The sequence below is a fragment of the Pseudorasbora parva genome, chromosome 19, assembly GCF_024679245.1.
Source record: "Pseudorasbora parva isolate DD20220531a chromosome 19, ASM2467924v1, whole genome shotgun sequence".
Taxonomy (NCBI): Eukaryota; Metazoa; Chordata; class Actinopteri; order Cypriniformes; family Gobionidae; genus Pseudorasbora; species Pseudorasbora parva.
Window position 1 is genome coordinate 34,155,505 of NC_090190.1, and position 17,245 is coordinate 34,172,749.

A 17,245-nucleotide genomic window follows, 5' to 3' on the forward strand; every position below is an offset into this window, starting at 1 on the left:
AGACTGAAGAGAGGACTTCAGAATTCAGGCATGCAGGAGTGAAGAGATGCTCTTGGCTCCGAAGCAGAAACATAATGCGATCATGCCAAGCTACTTCCTTATATACCCATGTGGGTAGGCGGAGTTACGCATGCAAATCTCGCATGCCCATGGCATTGGGACTGCCATTGGGCGTTTTCTAAGATCTCGAAGATGATTGGCTTCTAGGCGAAACCCCCATTCGTCAGTAACTGACGTTACGTCGGAGTGACTGAACGAAAGGGAACTTAATTGTTAATTCAACTGAGGGGAAAAAAAACTGTATAATGATAATATAATAATACATTGCATACAGTAAATAATTATTTGGGTTTAACTTACAGAGATGTGTTATCTGAAGGTTTTAATCACTGTCTTCCACTAGAACTGCTCCCATCAGGTTTGTTGTGCATGATTCAAATTAAGACCGTGTCTTAACTGTAATAAGAATATCCAGTTTTGTGTATTTAGATTATATTTATGATTTAATTCAATATAAATTACACATATCATTTATATTATAAAAGAATGTATATGATGATTAGTTACAGCTCACTACAACTTGACAAATAAGGACATGAATAGAACCATAAAGCCAAAACAGTCTGTCATGAGTCATGAGTACTTACTGTGCACTGAAATCACAAGCTCTCACACTCAGCAGTATCTGTATGAATGCTGGTAACAAACCTTTATAACATCATAAAGTACAGGAGGTAGAGTTACTGTACAGTGGTTTTTAATTTCTGTCCTAGGCATCCCTTATTTTAAATGCCACCAGTTTATTAAGTGATCGTTCCATTACCCAACACTAAACACATTTCATAATTGCACTGTAAAGAACCAACTCACAACAATTTAGGCTCATGATTATGTTTTAGTTAACTGGACAATTAAATGCAAAAAATTGGATTAAGATTCCATTGTACATTTCAGTAATTACATTGCACTGTTTATTCTAAAGTATTTTATGAACTTGTAATAAATAATTATATAATAGAACACGAAACATGTTTCATTTTTCTCTCTTTTGTGTGGATTGAAGTTCAGTTTAGGCTTCATGTCAATGGACTTCATGTCTCATCATGACAAAAGTGTTGATATAGAAGAATATGTGTGTACCTGTATGTGAACCTCTTTTTTATTTAAGTGCAAAAATAATTGTTACTTCAAACCTCAAATCTCTGTTTGAGGGACATTTTCAAAATGAACAGCAGCAGTTGTGTTATTGACTCAAAAAATAAGGATATATTAATAAGGAAACACAAAATATTGCATATTGTTTGCATTCTCTTTTGCATACATCTTTGCATTTTCCCTGAGGCTGAGGTTGCGAGCATGAAAACCTCAACAAACTGCTTTTCCACCACCCTCTGTTGTTTAAGACCAGTGGAAAAATATGAACAGATTCAAAATATAAGCAAAGATATAAACTGGGCCTTTTAACTATTACATTTTAATGTGGTGCCCAACTTTGCAACCCAGATAAAGTGATGTTCTATCTAGATGAAGTGTTTACTTTTGTGCTCATTAGCAACAAACAATATGGAATGAATCTTTAAAACTTCACTCCAATAAAACAGGTTTAGTATATAGACTAGGACATTCTTATTATGTAGTCAAACAAAGAGAGATCATATAATACAACACACCCAGGGAACATTAACTTCAACCCATTGCCTTTTGTTGTTGTTGTGTGGGGTTTTGGGTTGTTTTGTTTGTTTGTTTGTTTGTTTGTTTGTTTGTTTTTGTTTTTGTTTTTCTGTATTTATTTATTTATTGATTTTAGTTAAACGTAAAAGCAAAATGTTTCCAGAGTTCAAAAATTTAGACAGTTAAATTAAAGTTAGGTCTAGTCAAATATTTTCAGTTAATGTGACCGTTTTCAATCACATTGCCCATCGATTACTCACCCTGAATTCTTTCCAGACCTGTTTGAGTTTCTCTAACATAAAAGAAGTTATGTTGAAAAAAATGTCACAACACAACAGGTCAGCATACAATGAAAGTCATTGGTAATGTCTCAGTTACCTGAAGGAGGGAACAGAGACGTTAAGTCAAATTACAAACTGTATGTAGTAAAATATGCAGCCGAGAGCGTTTGGCTCGCCTGGCTGAGCATCTCCCGGCAGAGAGTTCAAGCATCTGTGGACTTGTTCCTTCATCTCTGGCCATCTTGCTTACAGTCCGCGATTAGCTTTCTTTGTTTTCCTCATTACAATTAAAGTAACGACTGCTTTTCGCCAGCCCCTCATAAGTTTCTCACTCACTTCAAACTTTCTTTCTTCTGCTTGGTTATGCACAGTGAGCAGGCGTAAGCGGGTGCATGCATGCGCATGCGACTCCCGCTCTGCTTCTGCTCTAATGCGACTTATAGTCCAGTGCGACTTATATATGTTTTTTTCCTCTTCATGACGCATTTTTTGACGGATGCAACTTATACTCCGGAGCAACTTATAGTCCGGAAAATACGGTAAGTCTCTCAGACCCCCCTATAGTAGGGGCGGAAGACCTACGCAGAGAGATTCAATCACTGTGTTCCGCATGTCCCACTCAATGACTCTGTTGGAAAACACTGGGAAAGCGTGCCCCTCTAGGGAGGGGAACGCTGCGGAAGCCACATCCTGCCCGGAGAGAGGTAACATGTGGAAGTTACGCATATGGACTGGCCAGTTTGGGCAGTTCAAAATACACATATGGAACTGCCATAGGAGTCACAACATATGGAACCCTGCCTAGCAAAGGTTTCTCCGATGCATACGAGTGTTAGGCCTGGCGTCATATGGACTGGCCAGTTTGGGCAGTTCAACATATGAGTTCAGAATACAGATATGGAACTGCCATAGGAGTCTCAACATATGGGGACCCTGCCTAGCAAAGGTTCCTCCAATGCATAGCTCTACTTAGCACTATCACCTAATGCAGGGCTATTCAATTGGCGGCCCGCGGGCCACATGCGGCCCGAAAGCAACCTCCAAATGGCCCAGCCCGTGGTCCCGCCAAAAATGCACATCCCTACGTAAATTCATACAGTAGTACAGACCACGTAGCCTAGCAACAACGCAAACAATGCAGAGCGAGCCGGTTGTAGCCTAGATTACAATCAATATGTCTTTCTCAACACTAAAACGCAAAATTGCCAATGAAAACCGTCAGTTTAACCCTGCCTGGACTGACAAATATTTATTTATTTTACCGCCACATCTAAACGCCAAACCGATGTGTTTAATTTGTAATGAGTGCGTTGCCGTATTTAAAGAATACAATGTGCGGAGGCACCACAGCGAGAAACACCAGACTTTCCGCACCAATTTTCCAGAGGGATCTCAAGAGAGGGTAGCAAAAGTGCAGAGTTTGATTGCATCTTACAAACGGAGCAGTACTACCATGGTGCGGTCATTCACAGCCCAAGAGAGAGCAACCGCAGCATCCCTTCGTGTTTCCTGGATACTGGCAAAAAAGAAAAGGCCATTCACAGACTCTGAAACCGTGAAGGACTGTATGCTGGCAGTCGTGGATGAGGTGATAAATGACGATAAAATTAAAACAAGCGTGGCTTCTGCTATAAAAAACGTACCCCTGTCAGATACTTCCAACATTCGTAGGGTTGAAATTCTTGCTGCAGATGTGTATGAAACACTGTTAGGAGACCTGATGAAAGCTGATACTATGTCTATAGCAGTAGATGAGTCCACAGACAAAACTGATACTGCTCAGTTGTGCATATATGTCCGTTTTTTTGACAGCAAATGCTTCAGAGAGGAGCTTCTCTGCCTACTGCCGTTAGAAGGACACACAACGGGCGATATAGTCTTTGGGAAAATTTCCGCTTTTTTTAAAGACAATGGTCTGGATATGACGCGTGTGTGCATGCTTGTGACAGATGGGGCTCCATCCATGACAGGTAAAGTGAATGGTTTGGCAGCACGTTGGTCCGCTGTTGCACCTCAGTTGATCTCCTTACACTGCATTGTGCATCAGGCGGTGTTGTGCGCGAAACTAAGTGGGGCGCTCAAAACGACCATGGACAACGTGATGGCTACAATTAACTTTATTCGCTCCACATCAAGCCTCCAACACCGCTTGTTCCGCATGCTGCTGTCAGAACTGTCTGCTGAGCACCACGACCTGCTTTTGCATAATGACGTGAGGTGGCTGTCCAAAGGCAAAGCACTGGAGCGGTTCTGTGGTCTCAGAGAGGAGATCATAACTTTCCTCCGCAGCAGCAAGCAAAAAAAGGCAGAAACGCACTTGAGTCGCATACTGGACGACAACTTCATGGCTGATGCCTGCTTTCTGTGTGACATATTCAAACACCTGAATGATCTCAATTTGGCACTACAAGGCAGAGACAAAACTGTCATCGACCTTGTGGAACATATGCGTGCATTCCCAGTTAAACTGGACCTTTTCGCAACTGATTTGAGCACAGGCCGAATGCTGCATTTTCCGACACTCCGCAAATGCATCTCATCCCCCGCACAAATCACGGATGTGATGACAGATTTTATTGCGAGGTTGAAAATTAACTTTGCTGGTCGATTGGATGGACTTGTTCTGCCCACAGAGGTGGCCGTTTTTGTCAGAGACCCGTTCACTGTTGCAATAGAAGGGGACTTATCCGCCAGAGCAAAGCAAGTGGTTCCTTCCATTGACGAGGGGAACTTCACACTCGAACTTGTTGACATGCGGTCATCTGTAACCATGGCACAGGAGCTTCGCACTAACGGGCCTACAATGTTTTGGACTGATGTCAACGTACATCAGTTCCCTAACATTAAGAAAGTAGCGATCGTCATGCTTAGTATGTTTGGTTCAACTTACACATGTGAGTCAAGCTTTTCACACATGAACTCCATAAAAAGCAACTCTCGTTGCTCCCTGACAGACCGTACTCTCCACCAATGCCTTCGGATTGCATTGACAACTTATGAGCCTAAAGTCACTGCTCTCGTTCAAAACAAAAAATGTCACTTCTCCCACTAAATTAGCTGAATAACTGTAGCCTACATCAGTATAATGTTGGATGTGTATAAAGGCATGCCTAATCACAAATGTGGTGATTTCAAATATGTTCCCTCAGTATGTGCAATATGTGCAGTAGTCCACCTTGTATTCATGTGTTAGTTGTGTTAGTTGTGAATACTGTGCACTTTTTTATGCACTTTGAGATGTTCCTGGGTAAAATGTGAGCAAAATGTTTATTTTGTTTCAAAAGGAAACTTAATGTTATTGCTTATCTACTACTGTGCACTATTTTGTTTTATGCACTTTGTGATCAGATAAGTGAGATATGTTGCCTAGATAGACAAAGACAAGAGGTGCCTAGGTCAGTTTTTTGGAAAAATTAGGGGCTACCTCAGATTCTGTTCAGTAAGCTCTTTTATAGTATTTTGATACCTTTTGATGTGCAAACTAACCAAAGTTGAAAGAGAAACAATGAATAAACATTACATGTATTCAATAAATTTGTTTGTGCTGGTTTTAAAATGTGTCTTTACGAGTTGCTTCGCCGCTGAAATAACTGGCCCAGCTAACTTTCTTAGTTTGAAAATCTGGCCCAGCTGATTTTGTAATTGAATAGCCCTGACCTAATGACTACAAGACTCCCTGTGCAAATGCATTGATGAAGTTAACAACTGGATGTGCCAAAACTATCTTCAGTTAAACAAAGACAAAACTGAAATCACTACATTTGGAAACAAAGATGAAACTCTAAATGTGAATGCATATCTTGAGGTGAAAGGTCTGATAACAAAAAATCAAGTCATGAATCTTGGAGTGATTTTGGGGTCAAACCTGAGTTTCAGTAGTCATGTCAAAGCAATAACTAAATCAGCATACTATCATCTTAAAAATATTGCAAGAATTAGATGCTTTGTTTCCAGGCAAGACAGATCAGCAGGATCAAATCAGTTAGAAATACCAAGAGTTCACTCAAAGCAAGGAGAGTCTGCTTTTAGCTATTATGCCAGCCGTAGTTGGAACCAGCTTCCTGAACAGATCAGATGTGCTCCAACAGTAGCCACATTCAAATCCAGACTCAAAACACATCTGTTTAGCTGTGCATTTACTGAATGAGCGCTGTGCTATTGTACGTCTGACTGACTATGATCTATGCATCATTTTTTAAATTCTTTTTATAACTGTTTTAGTTTATCTGTTCTTTTCTTTGGTTATCATCATTTTATTATTTTTAATTCTCTTTACATTGTATTCTTTTTCTTATGCATTTTTTATCCCTATTATAATTCCTTTCTATGTAAAGCACTTTGAATTGCCATTGTGTATGAAATGTGCTATATGCCTTGCCTTGCCTTGCCTCGCCTCGCCTCGCCTCGCCTTGCCTTGCCTACGAGTGTTAGGCCTGGCGTCAGACACTCCACAATGTCTGACTGCCATGGGTGACGGAGCAGCTCGACAGGGTTCGCCAACTGGGGAGAATATAAGCTCTGGTCCATGGGGAGGGGAATAGCGCAGAATGCCAACACTAGAACAGGAACTTCCAACCCATTCTCACCCCCAAGGCGTCAAAATCTTAAGCATGGTCAAGTGCTTTCCATGTCATAATGAAGAAGCTAAAGGTACCTCTAGGGGTCACTAAATCAACACACAGGTGCTACATTGATTTCAGTTTCAGATCAAGACGCATTTAATTATTTGCATTTGTAAAAGTAGACATGATTTTATTAATATATATAGGCAACCTTTATATTTTGGAGCAACTCCTACCCTAAACCTACCCACAACTAAACAATATTTGGCCCGCCACTCCGTAAATGCACGCACACACCCACTCAGTCATATCTCATTCAAATGATACACACGACTCTTTAGCATGACGCAATTGATCCCAAGACACACGAGACCCAATGACATTTTACAATCAAAGCTGACGTAATGATGCCATTTCATTTCAACATTTCTCCAGGCAGGAATTTATTTAATTTGAATGTGTGCATGATCTTTGGCGGATGGAGACATTTTCTTCACACAAATCAATTGTTTGGCCTCTGAACACTTGAAACATTTACGGAAGTGTATTGCATTCACTTGAGAGAAAAGAATCTACTCTGTTTTTCTGAAATAATTACTTAATTATCTCAGAATTACGAGATAATTTTTCAAGATTTTTTTTTTTTTTTGCTCTGTTTTTCTAAATCAATGACTTAATTATCTCAGAATTATGAGATAATTTTTCATGAATACATTTTTTTGCTCTGTTTCTCTGAATTAACGACTTAATTATCTCAGAATTATGAGACATTTTTTTCTTGAAAAAAAAATATTTTGTTCTCTTTTTCTGAATTAATGAAATCCCTCAAAATCCTGCTTTTAGCTGATTGCATGGAAGTAAACATGTACTGCCTTTCAAGTTTAATCCAGATTTATTTCACTTTGGGTTTGAAACATTGCTGATGTCTTGAAAAGTCTGTGCTGAAAAACGAAATCTTCATCTCCATAAAGCTTTTCAGGAGATCCTGCCCTTGATAAAACACAGTGGACCAACACCAGCAGCTGACATGGCACCCCAGACCATCACTGACTGTGGGTACTTGACACTGGACTTCAGACTTTTTGGCATTTCCTTCTCCCCAGTCTTCCTCCAGACTCCTTGATTTCCGAATGACATGCAAAATTTGCTTTCATCCGAAAAAGTACTTTGGACCACTGAGCAACAGTCCAGTGCTGCTTCTCTGTAGCCCAAAAGTGGCTTGACCTGGGGAATGTGGCACCTGTAGCCCATTTCCTGCACACGCCTGTGCACGGTGGCTCTGGATGTTTCTACTCCAGACTCAGTCCACTGCTCCTGCAGGTCCCCCAAGGTCTGGAATCGGTCCTTCTCCACAATCTTCCTCAGAGTCCGGTCACCTCTTCTCGTTTTGCAGCGTTTTTGCCACACTTTTTCCTTCCCAAAGACTTCCCACTGAGGTGCCTTGATACAGCACTCTGGGAACAGCCTATTCGTTCAGAAATTTCTTTCTGCGTCTTACCCTCTCGCTTGAGGGTGTCAATGATGGCCTTCTGGACAGCAGTCAGGTCGGCAGTCTTACCCATGATTGGGCGGTTTTGAGTAATGAACCAGGCTGGGAGTTTTTAAAAGCCTCAGGAATCTTTTACAGGTACTTAGAGTTAATTAGTTGATTCAGATGATTAGGTTAATAGCTCGTTTAGAGAACCTTTTCATGATATGCTAATTTTTTGAGATTAGAATTTTGGGTTTTCATGAGCTGTATGCCAAAATCATCAGTATTAAAACAATAAAAGACCTGAAATATTTCAGTTGGAGTGAATACATAAAATACATGAAAGGAAAAATGTTATCATTACATAATGGAAAATAATGAACTTTATCACAATATGCTATTATTTTGAGAAGGACCTGTACTTTATAATCACAAAAAGCTGTCACCCATTCAATAAAAGCAATCTCACAAAATTCCACAGTGAAGCTGCTTGTGGCAAGCAGCAAGGCGAGGGACCGTGAAAGCAGGCCAGTGGCGAGTGATAATGAGCGCCAGCTGCGCACCACACCGGTGTCGTCTCACGGCGGAGTGACGGGAGTATAAAAGAAGGAGCGAAGACAGTGGAAGACAAGAGAGGACCAGCCTGGACTTTATGTTATGGTTTTGTTGATGTTTTATTATGTGTGTGCTGGCAGTTGTCCGTGAGATGACACCGGTGTGGCGTGCAGCCAGCGCTCATTATCACTTGCCATCGGCCCTCTCTCACGGCCCCTCGCCTCGCTGCTTGCCACAATGGTGTACAATGAATATCTTATTTTCACAATGTCTGCACTTACAGAGGATTGACGCGTGTGTTAACTGAGCTCAGCACCTGGACAAACACTCGAGTGGTGAGTGGATTCCAAATTCAACACCTGTGATTGGCCAATTGTGTTGTAGAAATTTACAAACATGTCTGTGATTGGCTACATTACTCACCCAAGCGAAAACACGTTGGAAATGTAATCATTTGACAAGTGCGAATACAGATAAACACTAGATCTTTTGCTAACTCCTTTTCGCTAATAATATGCTACATTGCCACTCAGTAGGGTGTAATCGCAGTCGCTCCAGCTAATGGTCACGTCACGTGTATTCCCTCTATTTGAGTAGGGAGAGCAGGGCGCCTCAGTGGCGCAGGCAGAGCAGAGCGCCGGAGAAACTTCTCCGGTCCAGCAGTGTCCACCGGCACTGGGACCACCGGAATTCGGACCACCGGTGCAGGGACCACCGGCATCGGGACCTCTCGAACACAATCCACCAGCACATGATCCAACGGCACTGGGACCACCGGAACACGATCCACCGGCACTGGGATCACTGGAACAGGCACGGAGGGAGCCTTTCTTCTTCTCCTCCATTTCAAGACCACTTGAACAGGGTCCACTAGAACACGGACCACCGGAACTGAGTCCACCGGATAACGGACCACCGGCACAGGGACCACCGGCACAGGATCCCCTGGAACTGGGACCACCAGGTGGGTGGTGAATGTGGAGCCATTCTTCCTCCACCTTCTCCCCAAAGGAATCATCGGAGGACTGGGGACTTGGCAGTCTGTGGGGAAGATTGGGGGAGGCCCAAGAGGTGGAAGACCACCCCTCCAGGGCACTCCTCCACCATCACGATCGTACACATACCCCACAAACTGCCAAAATGATAGCGTCCTCAGCATTCCCATCTCCCAGGCGATGATTGGCTCATTAAGGCGGATGTTAAACATGTCCTTGAGCTCTGTCTGACTGACGTTGAGCCCCTGTACTGCAAACAGGAACCGGTAAGCAAACTCCTTTATGCTAGCTCCCTCCTGTCGGAGGGAAAGGAGTCTGCTGTGTTGACCTTCTCCTGATGCAGCGGAAGGGCAGAGAGATGGGAATAGAAAGATCCCCATTCTGCTCAGTCCTCGGGTGTCCTCAGATGGTCGTATCCTTATGTCACGGACACACAAAAGAAATGGTGCAAGGACTCAAGTGCAGAATTGAAAATTTATTTACAACAAAAATAAACAGACACAGAAAACAAAACCCACGAGGGGGGCAAAATACATAATCAAAAACATGAACTGAAGACATACCAACACAGGGAACCGGGAGACGTAGACGAGACAAGGATAAGACGCAGACTGACAAACACAAGGAGCTTATAAAGGGAAGAAATCAAGAGGGAACAGGTGGGAGAAATCAACACTAATCAGATAACAAGGGGGGAGGGATCAGACAATTACATGAGCACATGCTCAGAAGGAAAAATCCCACATGTGCACACAAGACAGGACAGGCATGTAACAATGGTATCACCGTCAGTTCATTTGTGCGTTTCAAAGTAACAAGAGCAAACATGACTGACGTACTAATTAAAAACAGATTTATAATTATAAGATTAGAGAAATTAGAGAATCAGAAACTTAATGTTGATATAATAAGGTTATTGCGACAGTAAAAATATATTTTCAATGTCTGTTCAAGTTTAGAGACAACCGCAAATTAATGTTGAAAGCAATGCAATGCATAGCAATAAAAAAAACACATTTAAATTCCCAAAGAGGGAATATTTTCAGTGTCTCAAATTATTTTCTTTTTTTCTTTTTCTTTTTTTTTAGCTCACTTGATAAAAAAATTATGTCTCATCAACGGTCTCTTCCAAATAAATATTAAACAGTATCATAATCATTTAGCCAAAAATGGCTATATAATTTTAAAGCTCAACTGCTCTATTGTACAAATAATCAAATAATGGGTTTCTTCAGCAGAGTCGTAAAATTTTATAAAATCAGTCAAATTTGCATGAGTCTGACTCAAAAGCTTTAAATTCAGAAACATTGTTAAAACGGTCAGCCAGATAATTGTATGACGTCATTACTTTTGAATGTTGTTGTGAACGCCTAATAAAAAGCTAAATTAGTCTAGTCTCCAATGTTTACCTAAGATTACCTTCATGTGCCTTTAAAGCATTCTCGTAAGTCTCTGAAATATATCATCATAACACAGGGCAAACAAACACATCATTAATGTTATTGATGGATCTGTAGAAATGGTTATGACTGGAACTGGTAATCACAGTTCAAAGACTTTTTGACACTGACATATAATGACATACGGAACAACAAATAAAGAATAATTTGGAAAAAGAACTTGCCATGTTCTCCATGGTAGTTAATTTCTAGCATCTTCCGTTCTTTTTCTCCTGAACTAATCATGTCATATCCTTTCTTTACGGCTTCTGTGCACTTCTCTGGTGACTTGAATTGAGGCCAGTAACATGCATTTTCTGGTTCAATCAACCAGGCTGATGGTATCACCGTCAGTTCATTTGTGCATTTCAAAGTAACAAGAGCAAACATGACTGACCTACTAATTAAAAACAACCTGTTTAGGAACAGTGGCTTCCAGATTTATAAATATAAGATTAGAGAAATTAGAGAGTCAGAAACTTAATGTTGATATAATAAGGTTATTGCGAACGTAAAATATATTTTCAATGTCTGTTCAAGTTTAGAGACAACAGCAAATTCCTGCCAATATGAAATGTATCAATACAAAGGCATTGCAAACAAACACAAAATAGTGTTTTATATTCCAATAATGTATTTTGAAAACAGTCTTACCTTTGATGTTGTTAGAAAGAATAGAAACAACATTTATTGACAGTCTTATATAATAAGCAGTATGTCACAAACACACCTACATGCAGGAATCACCACTACAGGTTTGATGGAACACAGAGATTCAACGAGAAGTTCAACGTGTTCAATGTGTTAGGACATTCAGACATCTGATTTGTTTGCTTTCGATTCACAGTTATTTTGTCACCTTAGTAAAATGTAGCCTTCAATAACAAATTGTTTGGTGTGCACTTGGGACTATATTAAACAAACATCTCAGTTACTCGGTTACTTCAGGCCTTTATTAACCCCTCGGAGCCATGTAGATTACTTTTAGGGGGCAGTATTGGCCTAATGGTTAGTGAGTTGGACTTGTAACCCAAAGGTTCATGTTCAGCAGGAATTGTCGGTGGGGAGAGTGAATAACCAGCACTCTCTTCCACCCTCAATACCATGACTGAGGTGAGACCCTTGAGCAAGGCACCGAACCCCCATCTGCTGCACCCTGGGCTCTGGGTGTGTGTCCATGTTGTGTGTGCATTCACTAATGTGTGTGCACTTGAATGGGTTAAAAGCAGAGCATAAATTATGGGTCTCCATACTTGGCCACACGTCACGTCACTTCACTTTATAATGGATGGATGGCTTGACGGTGAGTAAATCATGGGGTAATTTTCATTTTGGGGTGAGCTATCCCTTTAGTAAGTAGAATAAATAATTTTTAATCATTGGTCAAATATTAATGGATTTTATTTGTTTAATTTATGAATTGATATGTTCTCTGCATGCGCTTATGTCTTTACTGTCTCTGATTTTGTCTCTGTCTGGAACAGTTGCAGGCCCCAACCCACCACTGGCCCAACACTTATGCTGAAAAGGCTCTGAACAGAAGCTTTGTTCTGCAGAGCAGTCATTGGTACAGTATATAACGTTAATAGTCAAGCCACCTTTAGTTCTATAGGGCTTTATATACTGTATTACAGATTGAAAAACAGCTTCATGATAATAAACTGGAATATAGCAGAATTCAAAAGACCATATGAGATTAAAAGTTTTAAGATAAATGGAATACAGATTTTCTTTGCTAAGAAATATACAATTTTTGTTTCTGATAATACTAGAGAAAGGGATACTCCACCCAAAATTGAAAATTATCGCAGAATAGGGTTTTCTTTATTCAGAAGAATATTATGTAAAAAATCCATGTCCGTGAGTGCAAGTATACGGGACCCCCAAGGTTCACGCTTCAAAAACCACACATAGTGAACACAACAGTGATAGTTGAAGTGAAAAAAATAGGTGTTCGAAAAATGTCTTGATCATGAGGTTACAGAAAAACTGGTTACAGATCTGTTAGGGTTGCTTTCTTTATTAATAACTTCTTCTGTATTTAGTGCCTTCCCTTTTGTTCTGTCCTTTGAACAAGATTGACATGTTCATTTAAAGCTGCTGCTTCACCAATAGAGAACTGGTTTGGTTGACCATGATATATAGATATATAGTCAAACAAAATGAGATCATCTACAAGTTCACAATAACAAACACAATAAGGGCACATTAACATCAGATCATAAATCTCCCCTCATAAATCTTTGACTCCAATTTTCAAGTTCATTAAAAGATTGCTCTAGTCAAACTTGTTTTTACAGTACCTAAAAGAGAATTGTATCATATTTGATGTAAGTTGTTATAGAAGTGTTTGATGAATGTTTTGTATGTTAAATTTCTGAAATGCTTATGTTAATTCCATGTTAAAACAAGAAAAACAAAAATGGAATGACAAATTATTTTTCTCTTAAGTATGTTTTACAGTTAATTCCATGTTAAAACTAGAAGAAAATGCTAAAGAAACACAACAGTTTTTGAACAGTATTCAATGCTTCAGTGTGATTTCATGGTAAGTGTACATATTGTATTTCTATTGTATTTCTATTGTATTTCCATCTTTTTCAAAAAATCTTTTATAGTAAAATATTTATAATAAATCTATAACACACAATAAACATTAATTTGTTTACTAAAGTAACAAATTTGAGTTTGTGACCCCTGATCACACTCATGTTGTGTTATTTTCAACACGTTTGTTTTAAGAGTGTACATTTTTTATTAAATAGGTGCCGACTCCGCCGCCCCCACTCCCACTCGCGCCCAGCAGCCTCCACCCGGGCGTAGGCGTAGAGCCTGCCATGGAAAGTATGTCTAGCCCGCTTAGGCCGCTGCCAAGCCAGGTGGCTAGCGCCGTCGTAAGAGACCCTGAAATGAGCCACCCAGAGTTGAAGGAGACTGCTCTTCAGGAAGGGGCAGCAGCACCACTTCCTCCCCTGAAGGAGGGCCGGGGGAGAAATCTGTTTGTTCAACCTGTTAGTGTTCTGCCACTGGCCCCAGTGCCAGTGGGACCCAAATTCTCACAGAAAGAGCAGTTTCCAAAATCTCTGGGTGCGAAGAGTGTTCGACACTGCCATGCCTTGTAACCCTCAGGCGCCTCTCCAATTGCCAGCAGGGGCCCCTCAGTGGAAGCAGGTAGGTGTTGCCCCGCTCACTCAGACACCGCCACGGGTGTCTTGTTTCTAGTCCAAACATCTAAAAATTCTTAAAACAAGAAGTATTTACTAGACAAGCAAAAGTAATTGTCTTGTTTTGGGGGAAATATCTCAAAATTAAGAGGGTTTTTGCTTAAAATAAGCAAAATAATCTGCCAGTGCAGTAAGCAAAATAATCTTAATTCAAACAGAAAACAAGATTATTTTGCTTACCCCACTGGCAGATTATTTTGCTTATTTTAAGTAAAAACTTTGTAGAAAGTTATTTTTTTCCCAAAACAAGACAGTAATTTTTACTTGTCTAGTAAATGTTTCTTAATGTAAGAATTTTTTTATATTTTGACTAGAAACCAGACAAAAATAATAAGTAAGAAAAGCATGTTTTGCAGTGTACCCTTCGGTCTGTCCCTGTCGCCCCATGTCTTCAAAAAAGTCACGGGGGCAGCCATTGCTCCCATGAGAGAGCATCCTTTTTTTCGGGATGGAGCTGGATTCGATTGGCCTGACAGCGTGCCTCACGCCACTCGGATTGATCCAACGTCAACCGATTCATCGCTGGCTACACGACCGAGTCCCAAGACGGGTGTGGCACAGCAGGTTCCTCTGTGTCTCAGTGACGCAGAGATGCCGCCAAACCTTCAGCCTATGGTCAGACCCTTTATTTCTATGGTTAGGATTGCCTCTAGAACAAGTGTCCAGGCATGCTGTTGTCTCCACAGATGCCTTATCCACTGGCTGGGGTGCCACGTACAATGGACATGCAGTTTCGGGTATGTAGAAGGGCCTCAACTGCAATGGCATATCAATTGTCTGGAGTTGTTAGCAGTTCGTCTTGCGCTGGGCCGCTTCAGAATGCCGCTACATGGCAAGCACGTTCTTGTCCATACGGACTGCACTGCGGCTGTTGCGTACATCAACAAACTGGTTGGTCTACGCTCCGCTCGCATGTCACAACTTGCCCGCCATCTCCTCTTATGGAGTCAGAAGCATCTGAGGTCGCTTCGTGCCATTCACATTCCAGGCCTGCTCAATTGTGCGACGACGAGCTCTCGCGACAGCCAGTGCTCCCGGAAGAGTGGAGACTCCATCCCCAGGTGGTCCAGTTGATAAGGAGCCGATTTGGGACCCCACAGGTAGACCTGTTTGCTGCTCCGGACATGGCCCATTGCCAGTTGTTCTATTCCCTGACCGAGGGGACCCTCGGCACGGATACCCTGGCACATAGCTGGCCTCGGGGCCTATGAAAATGCCAAGTTAGAAAAGCATTTTTTGCATTGTACCCTTCGGGCTGTCCCTGTCGCCCCGTGTCTTCACGAAAGTCGTGGAGGCGGCCATTACTCCCATGAAAGAGCATCCTTTCCTTGGGATGGAGCTGGATTTGGTCGGCCTGACCAGTGTGAACTAACATGAACAAACCATAATCAGCTGTATTTTTATTAACTAATGTTAACAAAGACGAACAAGTACAGTAAAAAATTTAGCTAATGCTCATGGTTTGTTCATGTTAGTTAATACGCTAACTTATGTTAACTAATGACCCTTATTCTCAAGTGATACCGTTTTATTTATGTCTTTAAATGTTCGCCAGTTCCTGTCTCCTTCCTCATTCTACGAACGTCGTTACACTGCATTTTTATATTCAGTAATATTTTTTTTATGAGATACTAGTAACACATTACTGCCATGGATAGGGTTCTGTATCATAGCAACTGGGAATACACTGTGCTTGTAGAGTGCTTTCAATAAGAGAATAAATGTATTTTGAGTCTGTCTGATCAATATAGACATTTAGTGCAATGTCTAGTAAAATTAATAATTTAAAATCCTATGACAAGTATATATCTAAAATATGTAATCTTTTAAATCTTTTTTTTAATCAAAGTTTCCTTATATATCAACATTTCCTGCACCTGATGCACTTTTACTTTTATTTCTGCATAAGATTGCTGAAAATAAATGTTTCTATTTCTGAAAGGTCACATGGCTTTCATTTTACATTTCCAGAGCTCCTCACAATGGTGTTATGTAACATATAACTCGTACAAATAGCCTTAAAACTATAGTTTATTAAAATAAAACAAAATTAGCAGCCGTTCAAGAAATATTAGACCACAGAAGTACCCCGGGTGGGGCAGCGAGGCAGCGTTACCGGCCCGGACGTGGGAGGTGTAGCGTCCCGGTGTGGGGGCATGGTTAACAGCTTCGTCCTGACAGAGGACACCAGGGAAGGATGCACGTTCCACTGGGGTTTGCTCTGAGAAGAAGCTGGCGACAGAGAGGGACGAGAGTGGCGGGACCCCAGGGTTGCGTGCACTGTCGTTACCGGTATCTGTGTGCTCTGGGATGGGAATGTCAGTTCTTTCTTTAACCACATTAGGGTGCTGCTGACCCGTGGGCCGGCAGCTGAACAAAAGATTCTCCCCGGCCCTCCACCAGGGGAAGGAGCGGTCCTGCTACCGTCTCCCTGAAAGAACTGGCCATCCCCGAGCTGTCCGCGTCAGAAGCGAAGCTTAGCCTGACGTTTTTTCGTGGGCTGTGTGGCTGGAACAGACTGGGACGGCTTCCTCGGTGCAGCCCGGGTGGAGGTTTCTGCTGGGGCTGCACACGAGGGTGGGAGCCACTGGAGGGCGCCCTCGGCGGCGAGTAGATTGAGCTGACTGTGCAGGTGGCTGGGTGGAGGCAGCAGCTGGCCACCAGGGCAGTATGTGCTTAATAGCCTCAGTCTGCTTCTGGGCAGCTAAGAACTGTTGGGCGAAACTCTCAACCGCACCGCCGAATAGCCCAGCCTGGGATATGGGAGCGTCGAGGAAACGACTTTGGTTGCCGTCACGCATATTGGCCAGGTTGAGCCATAGGTGTCTCTCCTGGACCACCGCAGTGGACATCACCTGACCCAGGGAGCGTGCAGTCACCTACGTCGCCTGAGAGCGAGGTCGGTGGCGGCACGCAGCTCTTCTCTGAGCCACGGATCAGCCCTACCCTCGTGCATGTCACACAGCAACTTGGCCTGGTAGGCCTGAAGAGTTCCCATGGCATGCAAATTATATATCAACATCCTTATATATCAACATTTCCTGCAC

General features: G+C 41.8%; 1 protein-coding gene across 1 annotated transcript; it reads left to right on the plus strand.

Annotated features, from left to right (window-relative positions):
• The first annotated feature begins 2,562 nt into the window (after positions 1-2,562).
• On the plus strand, positions 2,563-8,588 carry LOC137047398 (protein FAM200A-like). The gene is made up of 3 exons (XM_067425029.1): positions 2,563-2,656; positions 3,278-4,846; positions 8,467-8,588. The coding sequence occupies exons 1-3, from the start codon at positions 2,563-2,565 to the stop codon at positions 8,586-8,588; spliced, it is 1,785 nt and encodes a 594-aa protein (XP_067281130.1).
• The last annotated feature ends 8,657 nt before the right edge of the window (positions 8,589-17,245 follow it).